The following is a 24857-nucleotide window of genomic DNA, read 5'->3' on the forward strand; positions in this document are numbered from 1 at the left end:
ATTCAGCCTTTTGAAATGTCTCCTCACGTCCTCCTGTTGGACCGAGAGGGCAACAGAGGTAAAGATGGTTGTCCTTCTAGAAGGTTCTCCTCTCTCCACAGAGGAAAGCTGGAGCTCTGACAGAGTGACAATCAGGATCTTGGTCACCTCCCTGACTAAGGCCCTTCTCCTCCAATCACTCAGTTTAGACATGTGGCCAGGCTCTAGGAAGAGTCCTGGTGAAAATGAACTTCCATTTGATGGATGATGGAGGCCCCTATGCTCATTGGGACCTTCAAAGCAGCAGAATTGCTTCAATACCTTTTCCCAGATTTGTGCCTCAAGACAATCCTGTCTCAGAGGTCCTTAGACAATTGCTTTGACTTCATGCTTGGTGTGTACTCTGACATGCACCATCAACTGTGGGACCTTATATGTATACAATGATGTCAAATCAACTGAATTTACCCTGGGTGGACTGCAATTAAGCTGTAGAAACATCTCAAGGATAAGTGGAAACAGGATGCACTTGAGCTCAATTTTGAGCTTCATTGCAAAGGTTGTGAATACTTATGTATATGTGATTTCTTATTTTATTTATTTATTTATTTATTTTTAATAGATTTGCAAAAATCTAAAAAAGATTATTATGGGGTATTGTGTGTTTTGAGGAAAAAATGAATTTCATCCATGTTGGAATAAGGCTGTAACATAACAGAATGTGGAAAAAGTCAAGTGCTGTGAATACTTTCCGGATGAACATTACATTTGACTGCAGAGATTGGAAAAAAAGAAAAAATCCATATTTTTCTGTTCGCATTGATATTCACTTTCTTTGTACCCTGAGTTACTTTTCATTTAGGAAATCACAAATAGATGCAAAATATATGGCATAAAATTGCCAAATCGCAGCAACAGAGGAAAACAAATGAACTGGAGAGCATAGAGAACAGACAAAGTGATTTGGTCAGTGATGTGGACAGCGATATTCAGCCACTTTTAACTGGAGTCAGCAGGAAAGCAGATGGTGAAAGCAGGCAGCAAAGAGTGTGTTTGTGCATTGTGTTAGATTCCTATGAGAAGGCCACAGTGGTGTGTGATTGTATAATAGGAATATTGTGTATCGTGATGCTCGTCAATCATTTGTATTCTTCTTGTGCAGTGCAGGTGTACAGTGTAGGCGGTCTTACTGAGCCTATTGAACAATAAACTGTTTTCCATATAGGTCATTTAAGATGGTCTACTTTCCAATGCGCATATCTGCTTATGGTTGTTGCCACTGAGCATATTCAATCTAAAAAGATGCGTGTTTGCCATGCAGAAATGTGTTGTGTGTGTATTTATGTGATGGGTGATACATGAAACAGGAGAAAGCAGTGAAAAACAATCAATCAGGCTCCTCCATTGGCCCTGTTACTAAGGTGATACAAAGATTCTATCAATGAGCCAAGGTCCCTGTTGCCATGGAAACACTCATGAATGGGAGACGACCCTGTAACCGTAGAAACAGTGTGAATGAGGAACTGCTTCATGGGCCTGATGCTGTTGGCGATGGCAGAGGCTGTTTAGAAACTGAATTCTTTGACTGTTGTTGTCATCATCATTGTCATCATTATCATCATTATCACTGCTTTTAGAGAATCATAATCACATCAAATTTACATGGTCTTAAAGTGTTTAACCATATGAGAAGTGTGGTGGCGTAGTGATCAGTGCACTTGCTTCCAAAACAGTAGGTTCCCGATTCAAGACCACCCTTGCCAGTTCTTCATGTAATGTGGAGTTGGATCAGGAAGGGTGTCTAGTGTAATGCTGGCCAAATCAACATGCAGAGCTGTATCAGGTTTGTTGTGGCAACCCCCAACCAAAAAGGAAAAAAAAGTCCTCATTTATCTATATTATAATTGCCAAGCAGCCTCTGTGTGTGAATGTATGGCTTCAATTGTGCAAAAAAAAGTGGGGGGGCAACATTTGCTGTTTGGCATGCTTATTATTTTAGGTCAAGGATGAATGCTGCAAAAACAGAAACTTGATAGGCCAAATAATTTTGAAGAAATTAGCCATTTTCGCTAACCAATAAACAGTGGATGCTGTACTGCAGTGCACCATGGGTGTTTGGGGTTTTGACGTTTCAAATGTTGTTATTGTTGTTAATGTTAGTTTAACAGTGTTGTTAGTGTTAGTGATTTATTGTGTTTTTGTAGCTCAGTTGTTTTAGTCAGTTTAGATAAGTCTCATGTTGTTCTTGCCATGAGTGCCTTAAGTTTCATGTTGGTACCATGAGTGAAATGTTTAGTGGTTTTATTGTCTTCAGCCACTGCCTTTGTTTGTCAAATTAAAACCACCTGCTTACTGCAGATGTGTGTACCTGTGTGTGTGCAACTTCAATCAGGGACAAACAGCACAGCAGACATTTGCTGTTTGGCATGATTATGGATTTTTGGTCAAGAATGAACAGCTCCAAAATGGAACACTGATAGGACTAATAGTTTTTAAGAAGCTATACGAATATTAGCTAATGTTGCTAATTACATTTTGGACTCACACGCTTTCCCAGCAGGAGGTAGTAAATCAATTTTATATTAAAAGCATGAGTGTAAGTGCATATAATTCTAAATATGTTAAAAATACATGGATGACACAAGAAGGTGAAAACACTTATTTCCATTGTGGTCCATTTAAAAATCAAATGATAAAATAGAAGTAATAAAAAAAATAAAAATAATAATGATAGTAATATAATAATAATAATAATGATGATAATAATAGTCTGTATGATAACAACAACCTAAACAATTTCTAAATACATTAAGACAGTAAAGTAACATTAAAAATTACATAATTAACAGGAAATAAAAGGGTTGATTTCCTTTTCTAAAAACTGTTGAGGTCTAAGGTTCTAAAAACATTCTGGACTCACACACCATTCCAACTCATTGCTTAATTAATTACCACCCTTGAAAAATGTCAGCTATCTATTTTATAAACACTACCCAATCTGGAGTCCGTGGATCCCCATGGGCAACACGCCAGTTTCCAATTAAACTTTCTTTATTGTCATACATGAAATGAAACGTCCTCTGCATTTAACCCTAATTACAGGGACCAACTGTAGATGTAGAGGCGCTGCCTTGGTCACATGCAGAAGCAGGAACAGACCCTAAATAAGCAGGTTTTGATAAGAAAGGCAACAATAACAAATGGAAAAAACCACAAATGTTGTCCTTTAGGGATTAATTTTGTTCCTCTGTTTGCGTATTCACACCCACACATTTCCATTTATAGCATACATAATTGAGCTTTAAGCATCATATCTCAAACATTTCAACATGAAACACATTAAGGTGAGAAATCACCATCATATTATATTTTTCCTTCTCTTTGTATCACTTCTGCATTATTGGTCTCTTTTGCTTTGCCAACCCAGTCTCACGGCAAGTCATGATTCAGCAGGATGAAATATATATTAATCTATTGGTTCCTGATATTGCCATGAAAAGTGCAAAATGTTTGTCATGGAAGCACAAATTTATTCTAATACATTCCATGACGGCTGCACGAAATTAAAAGTGAAGCAGGGGGTCAGGGTGGTTATGGTTAGGGTTTGGGGAAGGAGTAGGGTTAGGTTATGGTTAAGGTTAGGGTTGGTAATAGGAGTAGGGTTAGTAATAACGAGTTAAAAAAAAAAAAAACCCCGTCACGAAAATTTGAGTCATTTCGTGACGGGAGCACGAAAAGAAAAAAAAAAACGTCAGACTGGGCTGCATTTATCTGTGCTTCCTCCACCCTCTTTTTGCCCTTTCACTTTGATCTGTGCAAGTTCTGCTAAGTGATTTCCTGCTCAATCATCCATGAGCAGTGTGAACTTATTCCGGGGGCCCTGCATTTTCGTACTTCTCCATGGGTCTTATCAAGTGTATTGTTCTGAAGCAGAAGACTGAACAATGTCTTAACGGTTTATAATCTCTGAAAGGTCTTCTTCTAATGTAACCTTGTCAAACACATTCAGTGAACTAGAATGGCACTCAGACAGCACACACCCTCGCCAAGTCTAAAGAACAGAATTATTCTGCATTGAGATTCACAACATTAATTATAACTTGCTTTATTATAAAAGAAATCTTGTGTAACATTGATTCTGATATAGGTTTGACCAGAGACTCCAAATTGTTTTTAGGATGAGCAAACATTCAGGTGCCAGTTGTCTGACACGGGATGTGTACTGACTGACAGGTTTCATTATGTGCCCCATGATGCATGTGGTTACACATGATTATTTTAATAATTCCAGTTTTCTGTGTCAGAATCATGATACATATGATGTGCTGTCTAGCGGCGCAATGCACGCCATCCAGCCAGACAGTGGGACACCCCGCTGCATGTCATTGCCTATTATACTTGATCGCAAAGTCCAGACAGTACGGCATGTGAGGCATTAACTGACTGGCAGGACACACGCATGATCCTAATAACATGGAGAGAGGAAACGTATGAGGCTGTATCATCTGATCGCCCACTGCGCGTGCGTGAGCTCATATCATCTGATTGTCCACTGCGCGTGTGTGAGCTCATATCATCTGATTGTCCCACTGCACGTGCATGAGCTCATATCATCTGATCGCCTTGCTGATTGTGCATGAGCCCTTCTGGACAGTGGCATGTCCCGCTGTCTGCTAAACAGTTGATTTCCTGGACAGTAAGTGAGAGAGAGAGAGAGAGAGAGAGAGACAGAGAGAGAGAGAGAGAGGTCTCACTTGAGATGGGTTAGTGGGGAGCATGCAGCTGCTGTGTAATGGGCCTTTCACACTGAATCCGTCAGATGCGTCAGAAATCGGTCTAAAAAGCATTATTTTCAATGAGACACGTTGCGTTTTAGATGCGTCAGATGCGTCACGTCAAAAGCCGAGCTAAACCGACGCATCTAATGGGAGCGCGCATTGTCGCTTGTCAGCAAGCTGACAGAGTCAAAGTTCAAGCCAGTCCAACTTCTGACCTGCTGAGCAGTGACGTACCTTTGCGTTGTCCAATAGGAACGACGCGTCGGGCCAAAACACGGAAGACGGGTGGCAGAAACCGCATTGGCCGCCATCTTGGAAGGGGAGTCCTACCTATGGCAGAAACCACTGATCTCTACAAAATGGATCGGTGGAAACCACTGATCCGTGCAAAACAGAAACGTGTCACAGGACTGCTCATTTATGGATTAGTTTTCTGAAGAAAAATCCTTCGAAATGTTTTTGTTGTTACCTCATTATTTCTGATTACTGTTAAAAAACAGTTTAGAACACTTGTAATTAAAATAGCTAAATAAATCAATAAATGGTTCTTTAGAAACCTTTCGTCTGTAAATTAAAACCACCTGTTATTTCAGATTATTTCATTTCTTGTTTAACATAAGGAACCTCAGACATTTATTTTTAGACAAAATAACATAGACATTTGTACATTTTTTTTTATTCTGGTAGATTGTTTATATCTCATTTTAAACAGAAAAACAGACACTGTAAATAAATACTAATGTGTATTATAAATGCAACAGGAAATAATATAACAATGACTGCAGTGTGATTGTAAAGTAGGATTTCTGTGACAAACCTCATGATGATTATATATATATATATATATATATATATATATATATATATATATATATATATATACACTCAACAAAAATATAAACGCAACACTTTTGGTTTTGCTCCGATTTTGTATGAGATGAAGTCAAAGATCTAAAACTTTTTCCACATACACAATATCACCATTTCCCTCAAATATTGTTCACAAACCAGTCTAAATCTGTGATAGTGAGCACTTCTCCCTTGCTGAGATAATTCATCCCACCTCACAGGTGTGCCATATCAAGATACTGATTAGACACCATGATTAGTGCACAGGAGTGCCTTAGACTGCCCACAATAAAAGGCCACTCTGAAAGGTGCAGTTTTATCACATAGCACAATGCCACAGATGTCGCAAGATTTGAGGGAGCGTGCAATTGGCATGCTGACAGCAGGAATGTCAACCAGAGCTGTTGCTCGTGTATTGAATGTTCATTTCTCTACCATAAGCCGTCTCCAAAGGCGTTTCAGAGAATTTGCCAGCACATCCAACAAGCCTCACAACCGCAGACCACGTGTAACCACACCAGCCCAGGACCTCCACATCCAGCATGTTCATCTCCAAGATCGTCTGAAACCAGCCACTCGGACAGCTGCTGAAACAATCGGTTTGCATAACCAAAGAATTTCTGCACAAACTGTCAGAAACTGTTTCAGGGACGCTCATCTGCATGCTCGTCATCCTCATCGGGGTCTCGACCTGACTCCAGTTCGTTGTCGTAACCGACTTGAGTGGGCAAATGCTCACATTCGCTGGCATTTGGCACGTTGGAGAGGTGTTCTCTTCACGGATGAATCCCGGTTCACACTGTCCAGGGCAGATGGCAGACAGCGTGTGTGGCGTCATGTGGGTGAGTGGTTTTCTGATGTCAATGTTGTGGATCGAGTGGCCCATGGTGGCGGTGGGGTTATGGTATGGGCAGGCGTCTGTTATGGACGAAGAACACAGGTGCATTTATTGATGGCATTCTGAATGCACAGAGATACCGTGACGAGATCCTGAGGCCCATTGTTGTGCCATACATCCAAGAACATCACCTCATGTTGCAGCAGGATAATGCACGGCCCCATGTTGCAAGGATCTGTACACAATGTCCCAGTGAAAAATGTCCCAGTTCGTGCATGGCCGGCATACTCACCGGACATGTCACCCATTGAGCATGTTTGGGATGCTCTGGACCGGCGTATACGACAGCGTGTACCAGTTCCTGTCAATATCCAGCAACTTCGCACAGCCATTGAAGAGGAGTGGACCAACATTCCACAGGCCACAATTGACAACCTGATCAACTCTATGCGAAGGAGATGTGTTGCACTGCATGAGGCAAATGGTGGTCACACCAGATACTGACTGGTATCCCCCCCCCCCAATAAAACAAAACTGCACCTTTCAGAGTCTAAGGCACACCTGTGCACTAATCATGGTGTCTAATCAGCATCTTGATATGGCACACCTGTGAGGTGGGATGGATTATCTCAGCAAAGGAGAAGTGCTCACTATCACAGATTTAGACTGGTTTGTGAACAATATTTGAGGGAAATGGTGATATTGTGTATGTGGGAAAAAGTTTTATATCTTTGAGTTCATCTCATACAAAATGGGAGCAAAACCAAAAGTGTTGCATTTATATTTTTGTTGAGTGTATATATATATATATATATATATATATATATATATATAGTCATTTCAACTTGTAATTTCGCCAAAATATGTAATTGCCTTTAATGTTGCTATTAGGACAGAGTCATTTCTAAAATATGAATTTGAGCACAATAAGTGGAGAGCTTCTACCTGTGCAAATGTCTTTTGACTTTGATTTTGTGGACATTTTTAATGATCCGTTCATTTATTGTTAAAATATAAAATGAAACAGCTTTTTAAAAATAATAAAATAGTTGCTGTTCAAAGAACCTTTTATTTAGAAGCAGGTGATGTTCTGCAGGATTCTCTGGACCAGATGAAGGTCTCTTCTGCAGGTTTGAACTCTGGTGGTGTTGCTGAAAAGCAGATATGTTTTCTTTCGACTGGACTTCGTGGTGTTCAGCTCATCAATGGAAGTTTGGTTGTCTGCACAGCAAATGTTCCTGATTGGAACAAATAAAATATTTCTTTAATATAAAGAAACACTAAACAGTTTACATATAAAAAAGGGGGAAAAAAAATGGGGAAAAAAACGATGGAAAAACGCCCACCGAAAAATAAGTTATTTAAAGTTGAGCTTTTGTGGTGTCTGAAAAAAGCTGTAGCTTTATTGGTAAAAATAAAAAAGACTGAACCATTTAGAAACTTAAAGTGTTCCCTCAGATCAACTGTGCTAAAAGGCTACGCTAACGTTAGCCGATCATTAAACCTTCAAAGCAGTTAAGTAAACGTCACGTTTTATTTTTACATTATTCTCACCTCGATAAAGCTGCAGAACTAAACTCCGTTGGGCAAACTGGGACTTCACATATATCCAAAAAGTGGAAGATTCGGACTGAGTGGGTCTGCTCCATCACCCCGGCTGCCTGCCTCGGTCTGCCCAGTGATGATGCCTGAAGGCCGGCTTCTCCGTGCGGTTTGGTCCGCTGTCACGGTTCGATCGTCGGTCCTCCTCATCCATCCTCCTCCTCAGTCGGCGTCACTCCAAAAAGTAGCTGAAAAAAAAAGCTTCTCCCAGCAGAGTGATGGGAGAATCGTTCTACTGCTGTTTTTTAAAGCTTTTTTGTGGTTCAGGCGACCCAAATTCAAGATGGCGATCGCTGAACTTTTTCAGATTGTGGAAACAGCCAGAGTGTGACGTGGCAATCTCCGCCCCCCACTTTTTTTTTGCCGCTTCCAAAGCGAATCGTCTGACGTCATCCGACAGATTCGACGGATCCCGATCCGTTGACGCATTGGCCTGACGGATTCAGTGTGAAAGGCCCTTAATGCTTTAATGTCAGGACTTGCCTTACCTCTCCTCTGGATTTTGTATTTTATCCAATATATGGACTGATGTATGTAAGCCAGGGTCCCTTGATCATGGGTGTATTGCGATGCACCGCAGACTGGTGGCTATGACTGGTAATAATAGCTGTAGGTGTGCACATCCGTGATCTGATGACCGTAACATTCGGTTTACATGTAATCATTTCATGGGTTGGATGTCATTCAAATTCCAGCAGTGAGATACAGCAGGTCTTCAAAAGCCACAAATCAGTGTCTCTGCATCAGCCATAGACAAAATCAGTTCAGTCATTGTTTGGTTATGCAAATGAGAAAGAGCATCCCTTTTTATATTGTAGGTTTCACAAATTAGTATTTGCATGCTTTAAAGCTACAGCATGCCAGATTTAGTGTCATCAAGTGGTCTGGTTGCAGATTACATCATGCATTTGCCAGACATGATATTGTCTTCTGTCATGCTTTCACTTCTTTGGTGATGAGGATTCACGCTCTTTTGCTTTCTCTTGTGATAAGCAACATACATATATGATCCCCCATTTTACCAAACAATGAGGGTCCACCTACACTGCAAAATGCAAAAGTTGGAGTAAGTATGTTCCTTTTAGAATACTGTATCAACATGATGGTGCAACATGGTGGCCTCCATGATGGTTATCAAAACACACTGATGTGTTTTATGCAAGTAATTATACAGTAACTACCACATTGCCCGTGGCAATCCACAGCGTCTAGATTATGTAGTGTTTATAAAATAGGTAGCTGACATTTTTCAAGGGTGGTTTTGATAATGACTTGTGAGTTCAGAATGTAATTATTAATTTCTTGTTCACTGTTGTTATGCAATATCCACAATTTCTCCCAATATATTAGTCCTATCAATGTTCCGTTTTGGCAGCATTCATCCTTGACCCAAAATACATAAGCATACCAAATGGCAAATGTCAGTTCTCCCCAGTTTCCCCGTGATCAAAGGTGCATGCACACACATATACATGTACACAGAGGCCACTTGGCTTTTAATATATAGATGATTTACCGCCCCCTTTTGGAATGGAGTGTGAGTCCAGAATGTAATTATCAAATCAAATCAAATCAATTTCATTTATATAGCGCCAAATCACAACAAACAGCCCCAAGGCGCTTCATATTGCAAGGCAAAGCCATACAATAATTACAGAAAAACCGTCAAAACGACCCCCTGTGAGCAAGCACTTGGTGACAGTGGGAAGGAAAAACTCCCTTTTAACAGGAAGAAACCTCCAGCAGAACCAGGCTCAGGGAGGGGCTGTCTTCTGCTGGGACTGGTTGGGGCTGAGGGAGAGAACCAGGAAAAAGACATGCTGTGGAGGGGAGCAGAGATCAATCACTAATGATTAAATGCAGAGTGGTGCATACAGAGCAAAAAGAGAAAGAAACACTCAGTGCATCATGGGAACCCCCCAGCAGTCTAAGTCTATAGCAGCATAACTAAGGGATGGTTCAGGGTCACCTGATCCAGCCCTAACTATAAGCTTTAGCAAAAAGGAAAGTTTTAAGCCTAATCTTAAAAGTAGAGAGGGTGTCTGTCTCCCTGATCTGAATTGGGAGCTGGTTCCAGAGGAGAGGAGCCTGAAAGCTGAAGGCTCTGCCTCCCATTCTACTCTTACAAACCCTAGGAACTACAAGTAAGCCTGCAGTCTGAGAGCGAAGCGCTCTATTGGGGGTGATATGGTACTATGAGGTCCCTAAGATAAGATGGGACCTGATTATTCAAACCTTATAAGTAAGAAGAAGAATTTTAAATTCTATTCTAGAATTAACAGGAAGCCAATGAAGAGAGGCCAATATGGGTGAGATATGCTCATCTCCTTCTAGTCCCTGTCAGTACTCTAGCTGCAGCATTTTGAATTAACTGAAGGCTTTTCAGGGACTTTGAGGACAACCTGATAATAATGAATTACAATAGTCCAGCCTAGAGGAAATAAATGCATGAATTAGGTTTTTCAGCATCACTCTGAGACAAGACCTTTCTAATTTTAGAGATATTAAGCAAATGCAAAAAAGCAGTCGTACATATTTGTTTAATATGCGCATTGAATGACATATCCTGATCAAAAATGACTCCAAGATTTCTCACACCACCATGTTTCTAAGATTGTGGGGCCAAGTACAATAACTTCAGTTTTATCTGAGGTTTAAAAGCAGGAAATTAGAGGTCATCCATGTCTTTATGTCTGTAAGACAATCCTGCAGTTTAGCTAATTGGTGTGTGTCCTCTGGCTTCATGGATAGATAAAGCTGAGTATCATCTGCGTAACAATGAAAATTTAAGCAATGCTGTCTAATAATACTGCCTAAGGGAAGCATGTATAAAGTGAATAAAATTGGTCCTAGCACAGACCCTTGTGGAACTCCATAATTAACCTTAGTCTGTGAAGAAGATTCCCCATTTACATGAACAAATTGTAATCTATTAGATCAATATGATTCAAACCACTGCAGCGCAGTGCCTTTAATACCTATGGCATGCTCTAATCTCTGTAATAAAATGTTATGGTCAACAGTATCAAAAGCAGCACTGAGGTCTAACAGAACAAGCACAGAGATGAGTCCACTGTCTGAGGCCATAGAAGATCATTTGTAACCTTCACTATGCTGTTTCTGTACTATGATGAATTCTAAACCCTGACTGAAACTCTTCAAATAGACCATTCCTCTGCAGATGATCAGTTAGCTGTTTTACAACTACCCTTTCAAGAATTTTTGAGGAGAAAAGGAAGGTTGGAGATTGGCCTATAATTAGCTAAGATAGCTGGGTCAAGTGATGGCTTTTAAGTAATGGTTTAATTACTGCCACCTTAAAAGCCTGTGGTACATAGCCAACTAATAAAGACAGATTGATCATATTTAAGATCGAAGCATTAATTAATGGTAGGGCTTCCTTGAGCAGCCTGGTAGGAATGGGGTCTAATAGACATGTTGATGGTTTGGAGGATGTAACTAATAAAAATAACTCAGACAGAACAATCGGAGAGAAAGAGTCTAACCAAATACCGGCATCACTGAAAGCAGCCAAAGAGAACAATATGTCTTTTGGGATGGTTATGAGTAATTTTTCTCTAATAGTTAAATTTTATTAGCAAAGAAAGTCATGAAGTCAATTACTAGTTAAAGTTAAAGGAATACTCAGCTCAATAGATCTCTGACTCTTTGTCAGCCTGGCTACAGTGCTGAAAAGAAAACCTGGGGTTGTTCTTAATTTTCTTCAATTAGTGATGAGTAATAAGATGTCCTAGCTTTACGGAGGGCTTTTTTATAGAGCAACAGACTCTTTTTCCAGGCTAAGTGAAGATCTTCTAAATTAGTGGAGACGCCATTTCCTCTCCAACTTACGGGTTATCTGCTTTAAGCTGCGAGTTTGTGAGGTTATACCACGGAGTCAGGCACTTCTGATTTAAGGCTCTCTTTTTCAGAGGAGCTACAGCATCCAAAGTTGTCCTCAATGAGGATATAAAACTATTGATGAGATAATCTATCTCACTCACAGAGTTTAGGTAGCTACTCCGCCCTGTGTTGGTATATGGCATTGGAGAACATAAAGAAGGAATCATATCCTTAAACCTAGTTACAGTGCTTTCTGAAAGACTTCTACTGTAATGAAACTTATCCCCATACTGGGTAGTCCATCGGAGTAGAAATGTAAATGTTATTAAGAAATCAGCATCCATTGTTTAGTACTGTTAGCTAATATCCCCTAATTTCTCCAAAATATTAGTCCTATCCACGTTCCATTTTCATGATGTTCATCCTTCACTAAAAATACATAAGCACCAAACAGTAAATGTCAGTTCTCCCCAGTTTGTCCGTGAAGCCATACACACACACGCATGCACGCACACATACACGTACACTGAGGCCACTTGGCTTTGAATATACAGATGAACAAATGGTTAAGAATGCTATATTGCATTTCTGATAATGCCCCTACATTCTACACACTATAGCTTTAAGAATTATAACATAATGGCATGTCATTGTGTCCCTGAAGTGCACTTAAATTGTTGATTTGTGTCCTTTGTAAAATAATTGCGCTTTCAGTCTTTGAGGTATTTGATATATCACCACAGCCCTATCTTCCACCATGGGCCATTTCCAGGTAAAATAATACTACGTTCAAACCCAGTGACTACCCACAGAACCATGGATCAGTATTGCTTTTCCTTGCTTTATCATTTTTCAGGCTTCCAAGCAAAGCAGGCTGACTTCAAACCGATGATTAAGGCTTGCTGTGTCACTGGGCCTCATAGTGGAACAGAGGAAATTGGAAATCTGTCAGAGAAAGAGCGAAAAAGAGGGAGAGGTGGAAGCAGAGTGAATCACAGCGTGCGTCAGAAAAACGTAGAGACATTGCTGTCCTTACCCCTTTGCATAAGTGCATGCACGCAGACATGATGCAGGGTCTCAAGCACAACATGCAAACGGTTTACGCTGCAGGTTGAGTCGATCATCCAGAGAATAAAAATAGAAAAGAAATAAGCCAGTCAGCATCTCTGCTTCTCACCATCTGCTGGTCTTAGCTCTCTCTCTCTCTCTCTTTCCACCCCCCACTTTCCCCATTTCCTGATACACTTCTCCGTCTCACTTCACTTGTCACCTGTATTGATCAGCTCAGCTCTTGCAGGATTTACATACAATTCTCACCAGATTGCTTGTAATGACTTGGCTTGAGTTTGTGTTAAATTATATGAGCGTGTGTTTTTGAGAGAGAGAGAGAGAGAGAGAGAGAGAGAGAGAGAGAGAGAGAGAGAGAGAGAGAGAGAGAAAGAATGACATTAACAAGCTGTGACTATTGATTATCTGTGCCCACTTTCTGTGTGCATTTGTCTCATCCTCTTTAGGATCTTGTCCACTGTGGGTTCAGACTTTGACTTGAGGACGCTAAGGGCTGTGCGAGTACTGAGGCCCCTTAAACTGGTGTCTGGTATTCCCAGTAAGTCAACATACTTCTCTTGATATCGTTAAGTTAAATCTATAAGCCTTTATTTATATTGTTTTGATAGTCATCCTTTATAGGGTTTGACAAAATGACGGTTTCCTTCAATGCCGAACTGCACAAGGTTTTGAGATCCCACAGACTGAAAAACGTTTTGTGTTAAGACTTTATGTAACTTTGGTGTTGTTCTGCATAATGCACCTAAAGTGGTTCTTCTATGCACTCTGAGTGGCAGTACTGTTCCAGCAGCGCTGCAGTGTTATTAATAGCTTGGTCTCCACTTCAGGGCTGAACAGGCAAAGCAGGGCTTACTCATCATAAAAGTCACTCAGCTTCCCCTGCAAACCAAATTAGTTTCATTTCAAGCTGTCATGTATGTCCCAACAACTGACCGCTTCTACAAAAAAAAAAAAAAAAGTCTCCAGGGTGTAAACGCATGGAATTTGATTTCTGAAGACCCTGACACCTTTTTTGACAATCTGTGATCCATGGCCTAGGTTTAAATGGAAAATGGTAAATGGACTGCATTTATATAGCGCTTTTCCATTTTTACAAATAATGCCTCACATTCACCCCGATGTGAAGGTGCTGCCATACAAACACACCGGGAACAACTAGGGGATTAAGGACCTTGCCCAAGTGCCCTTAGTGATTTTCCAGTCAGGCTGGGATTTGAACTGAGGATCCTCTGGTCTCAAGTCCAATGCTTTAACCACTAGACCCTTCATAGCTCAAATGCAATTGGGGCATGTCCACCTCCACTTTGTTGTTTACACAGTGCATAATTTGGTCATCAAATAAGGAAGTCTCAAGGATTCTCGTGATTAATAATGGGTGTTTTTGTGAAAATATCATGAATTAAACCATTCAGATGGTCACCTGTCATTTTGTTTAAGAGCTGGATTCACTGGAACCTGTTTCTGGACTTCTTTTAAAAAATGCAGTTAGAGTTTTTCCTTTTCCTTACCATTGTTGCTGATAGCTCTGTTTCCACCACATGAACCTGTGTGAACCTTTAGAGGGTTGACACCTTGACTGTCTTGATGACAGATAAGTCCCGGCTCTAGGGTAGGTACTTCTGAGCGACTTCTAAAATTTTGGGGCAGGACTCAATACTGATTGATCATTAACTCAAGCATGAAAAAACAACAGTATTCGCCGTGCCAGACTAGCAAAATGAGAGAAGAACTGTGACAGATGGATCAACAAGGAGGTACAGACACAATGGCTTTCTTCTTGATGGATGAGGTCCACTGAAGATACAGTTCTTCAAGCAGGAATGAGGAAATCTGTGTTGTGGCCGAAAGGTATTGCAGAATTATTATGCCATTGCACACGTAGCTGCATGAGCTCAGTGTTCTTTCTCCACAATGGAGGCACAACAGCTGAGAAAGCCAATTACGCGGCTGTTCCTGTAGACATTTACAACATCTGGGAAGTAGGTGGAGTTCAGGTATTAGAAACAAATCTAAAGTGCTACCTTATGTGGTGGGTAAATTCTAGACCTTGCTCATGTGTTGTGCCTTGAGACAAATTAAGTTGTGATTTGACATTATGCATGTAAAGAAATTTAATTGAACCTGGTGCATTGCTATTTTGAAGTCAAGCAAAGGTTTTCCTGGTAAGGAAATGGAACGAGAAACAAAGTGCCAAAGCAGAAGCCAGTACAGTACCCTGAGGTTAAGCAGTTGAACATCTTGCTTGCATCCACATACTTATAAAGTCCAGTGTTCATATTGACCATTTGTCTAAATAATTAAGTGGTGAAGATCATGGACCCATGAAGTGGAATGGGATCATGAATGAATGAATGAATTTATTCGGCACACAGTTCGACAACAAAAAACTCAAAACAACTTTACAAAGATCCCGTGTGGCCGAAAGGGTGATGGCAGAAGCAAAGCTTATGAATGCCCACCCCTTATACTAAAAATAAGGAATATATATACACATTTATATAAGCATGCAACCATAAACACAATTTTCAGAATACAACCAGACAAACACTGTCACACAACACACAATCCCAGAAGCAATAACAAAAACAAAAACCCAAGTCTTCAGCTATAACAAGAAATTTTATCATTCTTGTAATGCCTCCTAAAGCCCACCAAAGTACCAAATACTTTAATGTTGTCAGGACAGTTGTTCCAGGTGTTAACCCCTTTAACAGAGACATAGTGACTCTTTGCAGTAGTTTGGATCTTCAATTTCTCAAAAACCAAAATTCCTCTTATAAGTTATAACTGGAGTTCCTCAGTTTAAACACATCCTGGACATGTTGCGGCAGTAGTTTATTTTTAACTTTATACATAATTTGTATTGTAATGTAGTCAACCGAGTCCCAGAATTTTAGAATATGTAAACAAGCAAACAATGGATTCACGGCTCGCAATAAAAATATTGGATTAGTATTAGTTTTATATATATTTCCCCATGCCTTAATGCAGTAGGTAATATATGGAAGAAGCAATGAATTATGCAAAATTGCAATGGCCTTTTAGATTTAACAAAATTAATGTGTTTTCCAGCACAGTTTATCATCAATAACAACACCAAGAAATTTTGTATCAGTTACAGTTTCAATTTCAATATCATTTAATCATAAATTTCTGCAGGAATTCCTGGACTTGTTTCCATATATGATACACTTTATTTTACCAAAGTGGAGCGATAAATTGTTTGAATCAAACCATTGTTTAAATTTCTTTAGCTCCTTCTCCATCACGCCATTGTATCATCTGCAAACAAAATACAACTGATCGACTTGGAAACCAAACATATGTCATTAATATGCAGAAGAAACAACAACAGCCCCAGAACTGAACCCTGGGGCACCCCACAAGTGATTTTCATGAGCTTAGAATGTGTCCCACCAGTATTTACACACTGATAAACTATTGTTTAAATAACTAACTATCCAATCATGTGCCAAACCGGTGTGCCAAATCATCATAGTAAACTGACAGTTCTGATCATGATAAATCCCTAGCAATCCCCTTTTAGTCATGAGATTTGGCTCATGACCGAAAGAACGAGATCGCGAGTACAAGCGACTGAGATGAGTTTCCTCCGCAGGGTGGCTGGGCGCTCCCTTAGAGATAGGGTGAGGAGCTCAGTCACTTGGGAGGAGCTCGGAGTCGAGCCGCTGTGCCTCCACGTCGAAAGGAGTCAGTTGAGGTGGCTTGGGCATCTTTTCGGGATGCCCCCTGGATGCCTTGCTGGAGAGGTGTTCCGGGCATGTCCCATTGGGAGGAGGCCCCGGGGAAGACCCAGGACATGCTGGAGGGACTACATCTCTCGGCTGGCTTGGGAACGCCTTGAGGTTCTCCCGGAGGAGCTGGGGGAGGTGTGTGTGGATCGGGAGGTCTGGGCGGCTTTGCCTGAGCTGCTGCCCCCGCAACCCGACTCCGGATAAAGCGGAAGAAAATGGATGGATGGATGGATGTTGGTTAATTTGTATTTTTTTTAATCATCAAATATAGCATTACAGATCAAATGCTAAATGCTGCACAAGACCAAAAATCTGAATGTTATTCGATCCTCATAATCAGATGTAATTCAGTTATTAAGTTAGCACATATTGAATTAATATAATTTTAATGTTTTTGCAGTTTTTAGATCTTGTTTCTGGAGAAGAATTAAACCATTTTAACCATGTGTCAGCTCAATTACTTTTTCTTAATCTAAATTGGCAACCACATATTGATGCTTGAATTAATATGCACAAACATCAGGTGATTAAGGTTTCACTTTGCAACCATAATTTTCTTTATGACTGGACAGCAACCTTTGGATTTGGTGCATTAGAAGGAAAAATCATAACTACTGATTTATTGAGTTATTGATGATGAAGGGAGTGGATAATTCAAATACTGACAAGTCAATAACAGTTTCAATCCTCACTTAACATGTCTGATGCAAACATAAACCATCATGAGTGATGTTCATTTATAAAATGTTAACACTGTGTTGGTTATATGCCGTGTCCTCCAGGTTTGCAGGTGGTGCTCAAATCTATAATGAAGGCCATGATTCCACTGCTGCAAATTGGCCTCCTGCTTTTCTTTGCCATCCTCATGTTCGCCATCATTGGTCTGGAGTTCTACATGGGCAAATTCCACACAACCTGCTTTGACAATCACACAGGTGACCACCTAAACTAGAGCTCGAGGCAAATGTTAAAGAGCAGCAGTGGTAGAAATGGAAAACAAACCTAGTTCAACGTAATTACATACAACCCAGATTCCAATGAAGTTGGGACGTTGTGTAAAATGTAAATAAAAACTGAATACGATTTGCAAATCCTCTTCAACCTATATTCAATTGAATACACCACAAAGACAAGATATTATTGTTCAAACTTTATCGTTTTTGTGCAAATATTTGCTCATTTTGAAATGGATGCCTGCAACACATTTCAAAAAAGCTGGGACAGTGGTATGTTTTCCACTGTGTTACATCACCTTTCCTTCTAACAACACTCAATAAGCATTTTGGAACTGAGGACACTAATTGTTGAAGCTTTGTAGGTAGAATTCTTTCCCATTGTTGCTTGATGTACGGCTTCAGTTGCTCAACAGTCTGGGGTCTCAGTTGTTGTATTTGTGCTTCATAATGCACCACACATTTTCAATGAGCGACAGGTCTGGACCGCACTCTTTTACTACAAAGCCATGCTGTTGCAACATGTGCAGAATGTGGCTTGGCTGTTATGTGTTGACGCGGGTTGAGGAGCGGACCTGCGTCTGACAGAACCCAACGCTAAAAATAACCAGAAAGCGGTTCCAAAACAAAACAATTTATTTTTTACCCTCTTTGGTGCATAACAATGTGTACAAACTAAACAGCGTCTGGTGGTGGAGTGACTGTTGGCACGCTCTCCAGCGCCCGTAAAGATCTAAGCCCGGCGCTCCTGGACCCACTACCACCGCCAAACACTCCCCAGGTGGACATGACAAACTGACTCTCTGTGAAGCAAAGAAGAGGTGAGGTCAGTCAGCAGTTACAACAATATCTTTCAAAAGACACACGCTATCAGCAACACATTCAGGTCTATATCTTTTTTTAACTTTATGCAAATGAGTAGCTTCTCACAACAGGTGGAGGATCACTTATCCGCACGCCACAGCAGTGAGAAGCAAGCTGCACAATTCTCATCTCATTTCAAGTATACTGTGTAACAAAACACCAAGTTACTATCAACAATTAGTCAAACACTTAATCACCTTTAATGTGTGCTGACAGCATGTGTCCTCACCCTTCCCTGCTTCACGGGCTCAATGTGTCAAACCCAGGCGCGGTCCTCAGCATCTCACAAACGAACATCACAAGGTCGAGTTCCCGGCAGTTCTGCTTGAATCACACATGACTTAAATGCAGAACGCCATCCAATTTCTGCTTCAGCTGAAAGTCTTTAAGGTTGCATGTGAGCACCAGTAACAGGTGCTACACATGATGTTGATGAGGGTGAGGACTCTTCAGCCAGCACCTTCTCCACAGACGAATCAGTTTCCATGCCACCTGAAGAGCAAAGAAAAGAAAAGAACACCAAAATATCCAGCCACACCCCCAACACACAACATTGGCATTGTCTTTCTGAAATAAGCAGGGACGTCCCTGAAAAAGATGTTGCTTGGATGACAGCATGTGTTGCTCCAAAACCTGGATGTACCTTTCAGCATTGATGGTGCCATCACAGATATGTATTTTGCCCATGCCATGGGCATTAACACATCCCACACCATCACAGATGCTGGCTTTTGAACTTAGCGCTGGTAACAATCTGAATGATCTTTTTCCTCTTTTTTCTGGAGGACATGACATCCATGATTTCCAAAAATAATTTGAAATGTTGACTCATCAGACCACAGCACACTTTTCCACTTTGTGTCTGTCCATTTCAAATGAGCTCGGGTCCAGAGAAGGCGGCTGTGTTTCTGGATGTTGTTGATATATGGCTTTCACTTTGCATGGTACAGTTTTAACTTGCACTTGTAGATGTAGCGACGAACTGTGTTAACTGACAATGGTTTTCTGAAGAGTTCCTGAGCCCAAGCGGTAAGATCCTTTACACAATGATGTCGGTTTTTAATGCAGTGCCACCTGAGGGATCGAAGGTCACAGGCATTCAATGTTGGTTTTCGGCCTTGCCGCTTACATGTAGAAAGTTCTCCAGATTCTCTGAATTTTCTGATTATATTATGGACTGTAGTTGATGGAATTCCTAAATTCCTTGCAATTGAACATTGAGAAACATTGTTGTTAAACTGTTGGACTATTTTTTTCATGCAGTTGTTCACAAAGTGGTGATCCTCGCCCCATCTTTGCTTGTGAACGGCTGAGACTTTTGGGGATGCTCGTTTTATACCCAATCATGAGTGTCCTCAGTTCCCAAACACTTATTGAGTGTTGTTAGAAGGAAAGGTGATGTAACACAGTGGTAAACATACTACTGTCCCAGCTTTTGTGAAATGTGTTGCAGGCATCCATTTTAAAATGAGCAAATATTTGCACAAAAACAATCACGTTTACCAGTTTGAACATTAAACATCTTTTCTTTGTGGTGTATTCAGTTCAATATAGGTTGAAGAGGATTTGCAAATCATTGTATTCTGTTTTTATTTACATTTTACACAATGTCCCGACTTCATTGGAATTGGGGGTTGTAATTTAATATAAACCTACACCTTTGTTTATGAAGAAAGGATTTCTCTAAAACCAACTGCATGTTGTCCTCTGTCCCACCCATGAGCAGGTGAGATCCGGGAAGAGTTTCCATGTGGGACAGAACCTCCATCACGCCAGTGTCCAGAGGGAACCACGTGTCGACAGTACTGGCAGGGACCAAATTATGGTATCACCCAGTTTGACAACATCCTGTTTGCTATTCTCACTGTCTTCCAGTGTATCACCATGGAGGGCTGGACTGAACTGCTCTACTATGTACGTATCACTAAGCAGCACTTGGACCAGCTTTCATATACGAAGTGATGTATTGCCACCAGTGTTGCCACAGTTACTTTGAAAAGTTGCTTTATTAGTTACATTCAGCAGCTGCCAACAAGTTGTCCGTAGCTGCTAATGAAGTAACTAATAAAGTACCTTTTCAAAGTAATTGTGGCAACACTGACTGCCACTACACTAATTGTGCATGTTTAGAGAAGACTGTGAATGCAGCCATAAAATTAAATTCTTAGATATCAGTGGAGTAATGGTTAATGGGATTTTAAGATTTAATGCAACATTTGGTGATGACAGGCCAAATGAAGATTATAAAACCTCCAAATGAGGGGGTGGTGCTTGTCAATAGAAACACACTGGCCTGTGTAGAATTGTTCAGTTTGATTGCTGTATTGTGCCTTTTCTGAATAATATATTTGTTTGGTATTTTTGTACATATTTGTGCCATTGTATGGAAAACAGATCAGATTTTATTCATACACCACACTGGGCTCCCACAAACAACCAGCAAGTGCTACTAAATAGCATTGTCTTTTTAGAACCAGGTGGGATGATAAGAGCTTAATTTATTAAAGGTTTGTGTGTGTAAAATGTGAGCAAACATCATAGTACTCGCTAAAAAACATGCATGCTTATCTGTTAGAGGTACACACTGAGGACTGCATCTTTCTAATGCACAAAATAGCATGCATTGTTTATTTAACATGCTTGCCTTCATGCATATGCAATTTGCAGTGTGTCCACCTGAGTGCATAAAATTGTGAGCTGAAGCCAACTGGCGCATGAAGGAGGAATTTCAAACTATTCATAAAAAATTGGAGCCGCCTCAAACGCCTCATACACCTGTTGCCACAACCATTCGCACACACAAGCGGCTGAAAGACAGCGAATGCCCTGTGAGTGGCCATTTGACACCTGTGTTGGCCAAATTCCAGGTGCCACACAGACACAGACAACTGGAAAAGGCGTGGCTATTCACTCTCCTGGCATGAGAATAGACAACAGGCGACAGTGCCTAAGTGCCCCATGAGTGTGGTATAGCCTAACAACACACATGTGGCGTGCGAGAATGTTGGCTCTCCCCCAACACATGTGGCGTGCATGTATCGCGTGTGTGTGTCGCGGTCCCCGCACAACACCTTTGGCGTGTGGGGGGGTGCACACTTGCATTAAATGCTGATAAGTATGTACAGACATGGTCACATGATGAGCAGCCAGCCACGTCTGATCGCCACACACTGACAGCTGGACATGACAGCTCACTGCACATGATGTGTAACATTACATACACAGGGACCACAGCCAGGACAGCTATATAAATAATTACTACAATAACTACATACACAATTACATAACAATTAAGTAAAATAAATAATCACAGAACACAGAAACAGAGAGTGAACAGGTGGGCATGGCCCCAAACATCAGCAACTGTTGAGATCTCCGGGTCCACAAATCCCAGCTGGAGTACACGTAACGTGTTTTGAAGGACATGACCTTGCAACTCTACACTGTGACGCGAGTGTGTGTGCTTGCTGTCCTCACGTGGAAATACATAAAAACATATATCGCTTTTGCCATGGGCTGGAGCAGCTGCTCAGTGTGCACACCGGCAGGCCGCTCCATGTGAAAAAGACCGTCTGATCATGTGAACACTCGGCTGGTGATCTGAATGTCACTTCACCCATGAGCAAGCATAACACCATCGCCGCAGTGTTGTGCATGCCTGTCCGACTGTGCGTCCCTCCAGACAGCAGGTGGAATGTTTGGCAGTTCCCCATTTCGTTTTTGGTTTGCGGATTTTCTTCAGGTTTCTGCATCTTTTGTGTTATGTGTGAAGGGGCCCTGAGATTTATCATGATCAAAAGGAAATTTTGTGGGTTCTGAAGGTGTCTGTACGTTTGAAACCTGGGTGTTAACTTACTGCACTTGACAGATGGCTGTTTCATCAGCTGAGACACTGCTGCCTCCTCATAAACAGAATAATAATTCAAATTAAAAATCACTCATTGTAAGCATCCCTGCTCCCCCAGTGCAGAAACCACTGCATAAAATTGTTGCACCTCTCAACAGTTTTAGTAGGCCTCATACAGTCTCATCACTCATACCCAAGACCTTATAGTTCCCTGCTGTCAGTGGCAATGGTTGCTATGGAGACCAGAGGTGGATGAGAGTCCTTGAGTGTTACAGCCATCATCCCTTTTTCCTTTCTTTTTTCCTCTCAGTCATTTGATTTATCCACTTGCGCTTTTATCTTCTTTTTCATTATTTTTCTTCATCTTTTTTCCCTCTTTTATACAGTACCTCCCGTCCTCTCTGTCTCTAAATCTGTGTGTGTCCCCTGGTGTCCCTCCTTCCCGTTGCTGCTCTATATTTAAAAGGGACCATTCAGCCCAAGTTATTCTCACAGCTGCTGGGGAGGAGAATGATAAAAGTTTAATGGTAGAAAAAGGGTCTGCGGTACATTGGGTCCACAGCAGCAATACCGGATTACAGGCAGAAAGATGGAAGGTTGGAGGAAGGAGGAAGCAGCTAGAGGATGCACAAGAAGCCCGCTGGAAAAAATAGCTCAATGTGGAAAGCTGCAGAAAGATTTTAGAGGTGGAAAAAACAAAAAAAGGACTAGGTGTAGAAAGTGACTGTAAAAGGGTGTAAACATTGCATAAAAGATGGTGAAATGGAGGTACTAGGCAATGCATGAAGGCATGAAATAGAAAAAGATGAATGGATATTTGAAAGAACGAGAGAAGGATGAGGCAAATAAGAAAATGGGGAAAAAGGTAAAGAAACTCTAGGCATGAGGATGCAGTGACGGCAGAGAGGGAGAGAGCAATGCATCTGTTCTAAATTATTTATTGTCCACAGAGTTGCTAAGTCGTTGCATATTTACTTATTGAGACGACTTGAAGCAAAGTCCTGTCAGACCTTCTTTGGTTTTGGTGTCCATAAGCAGTGGAGAACACGTCTAAGACAGATATTGAAATATCAGACATTGTGGGTGTTTAACATGAAATTACAATAATGTTTAACTGTAAAAGTTAAAATAAATACCTCAAAACCCATATATATATATATATATATATATATATATATATATATATATATACACACACACACACACACGCACACACTTTTTTTCCAAAAGGCACACTAAAAACCGTCAGACCTCTAAGTTAGGTGAATCTTATTCTAAACATTTCCCAGACCTCATTTAAATAAATCATTGCCAGTTAAATTTCTGTTTCTCTTCGATACTGTTAAACCAAGTTCAAAGTAACGAGTGAAATGATCACTTTTTCTGATGTCTCCAGAGCAATGATGCCTCAGGGAGTGCATGGAACTGGATGTACTTCATCCCTCTCATCATCATTGGCTCCTTCTTCATGCTCAACCTGGTGCTGGGTGTATTGTCAGGGTAAGTGTCTTTGTCTGCCTGAGTGTGTGTGTGTGTGTGTGTGTGTGTGTGTGTGTGTGTGTGTGTGTGTGTGTGTGTGTGTGTGTGTGTGTTGATATGAAGAAAGTGCTTTTGAGATCACTGTGACCTCACCCTTTATTATTTATCCTACAAGCAAGTAAGGATGTAACAGAGTGCAAATTTAATTTGAAATGTTGTGTAGTTATATGTATTTACTCTAAATTGAGTGCTTATGACATGGGTGTTTTTTTTAGAATTCCACCGACTGTGTCTGTGTGTTTGTGTGCAGGGAGTTTGCCAAAGAGAGAGAGCGTGTGGAGAACAGGAGTGAGTTCCTGAAGCTCAGAAGACAACAGCAAATTGAACGGGAACTCAATGGCTACCTTGAGTGGATCTGCAAAGCTGGTATAGCATAAACGAGAACTCAGAAATAAACATGTTGATTCTGTTCAAATTTCACTGCCTTACCAAGCAGCATTTTCCCCATGTGAGAAAAATACAAATAGTGTGGAAAAATATTTATGTGCTGTACATATCCATGTGACATTTGCACCGTAGGTTTTCTCCTGTAATGGTTTTATAGTGATCTAGACAAAGACCACAATGCAGAGAAACACAATGAAACGAGGGAAAATTAGATTAATTGTAAACACAATAAATAATCAAAAATACCAGTCAGCTAAATGGCAGACAGGAAAAACAAGCTCAGGTCAGGCCATCCAAACAGTTACAGTCTATCTGAACAGAGTTCAGTAACCAGAAAATCTCATACCAGCAAAGTCAAAGATGGCAGGTGAAAAATAGGAATCCAGAATGGCAGCAAAAGGTCTGGAATGTTGAATAAAAAACAAAAAATCAAGCAAACAAACAATAAATCACAGTAACTGGAACACTAGAAAACAGGGCTGAACATAACACAATCTGGTGGCTATGAAACATTCTAACAGTAGTTATAATGAATGCCAAACAATAAGTTCTCTG

At 40.7% G+C, this 24857-nt stretch overlaps 1 protein-coding gene across 1 annotated transcript in view; it reads left to right on the forward strand.

Moving 5' to 3' along the window:
- The window catches only part of cacna1aa (calcium channel, voltage-dependent, P/Q type, alpha 1A subunit, a), a 327384-nt gene that overhangs the window by 129114 nt on the left and 173413 nt on the right, over positions 1-24857 (forward strand). Inside the window, 5 exon segments of the mRNA XM_034189657.1 lie at positions 13404-13495; positions 17495-17647; positions 20256-20443; positions 23773-23876; positions 24166-24281. Coding sequence (XP_034045548.1) covers positions 13404-13495; positions 17495-17647; positions 20256-20443; positions 23773-23876; positions 24166-24281 — 653 coding nt within the window.

This window comes from Thalassophryne amazonica, chromosome 16 (assembly GCF_902500255.1).
Source record: "Thalassophryne amazonica chromosome 16, fThaAma1.1, whole genome shotgun sequence".
NCBI lineage: Eukaryota > Metazoa > Chordata > Actinopteri > Batrachoidiformes > Batrachoididae > Thalassophryne > Thalassophryne amazonica.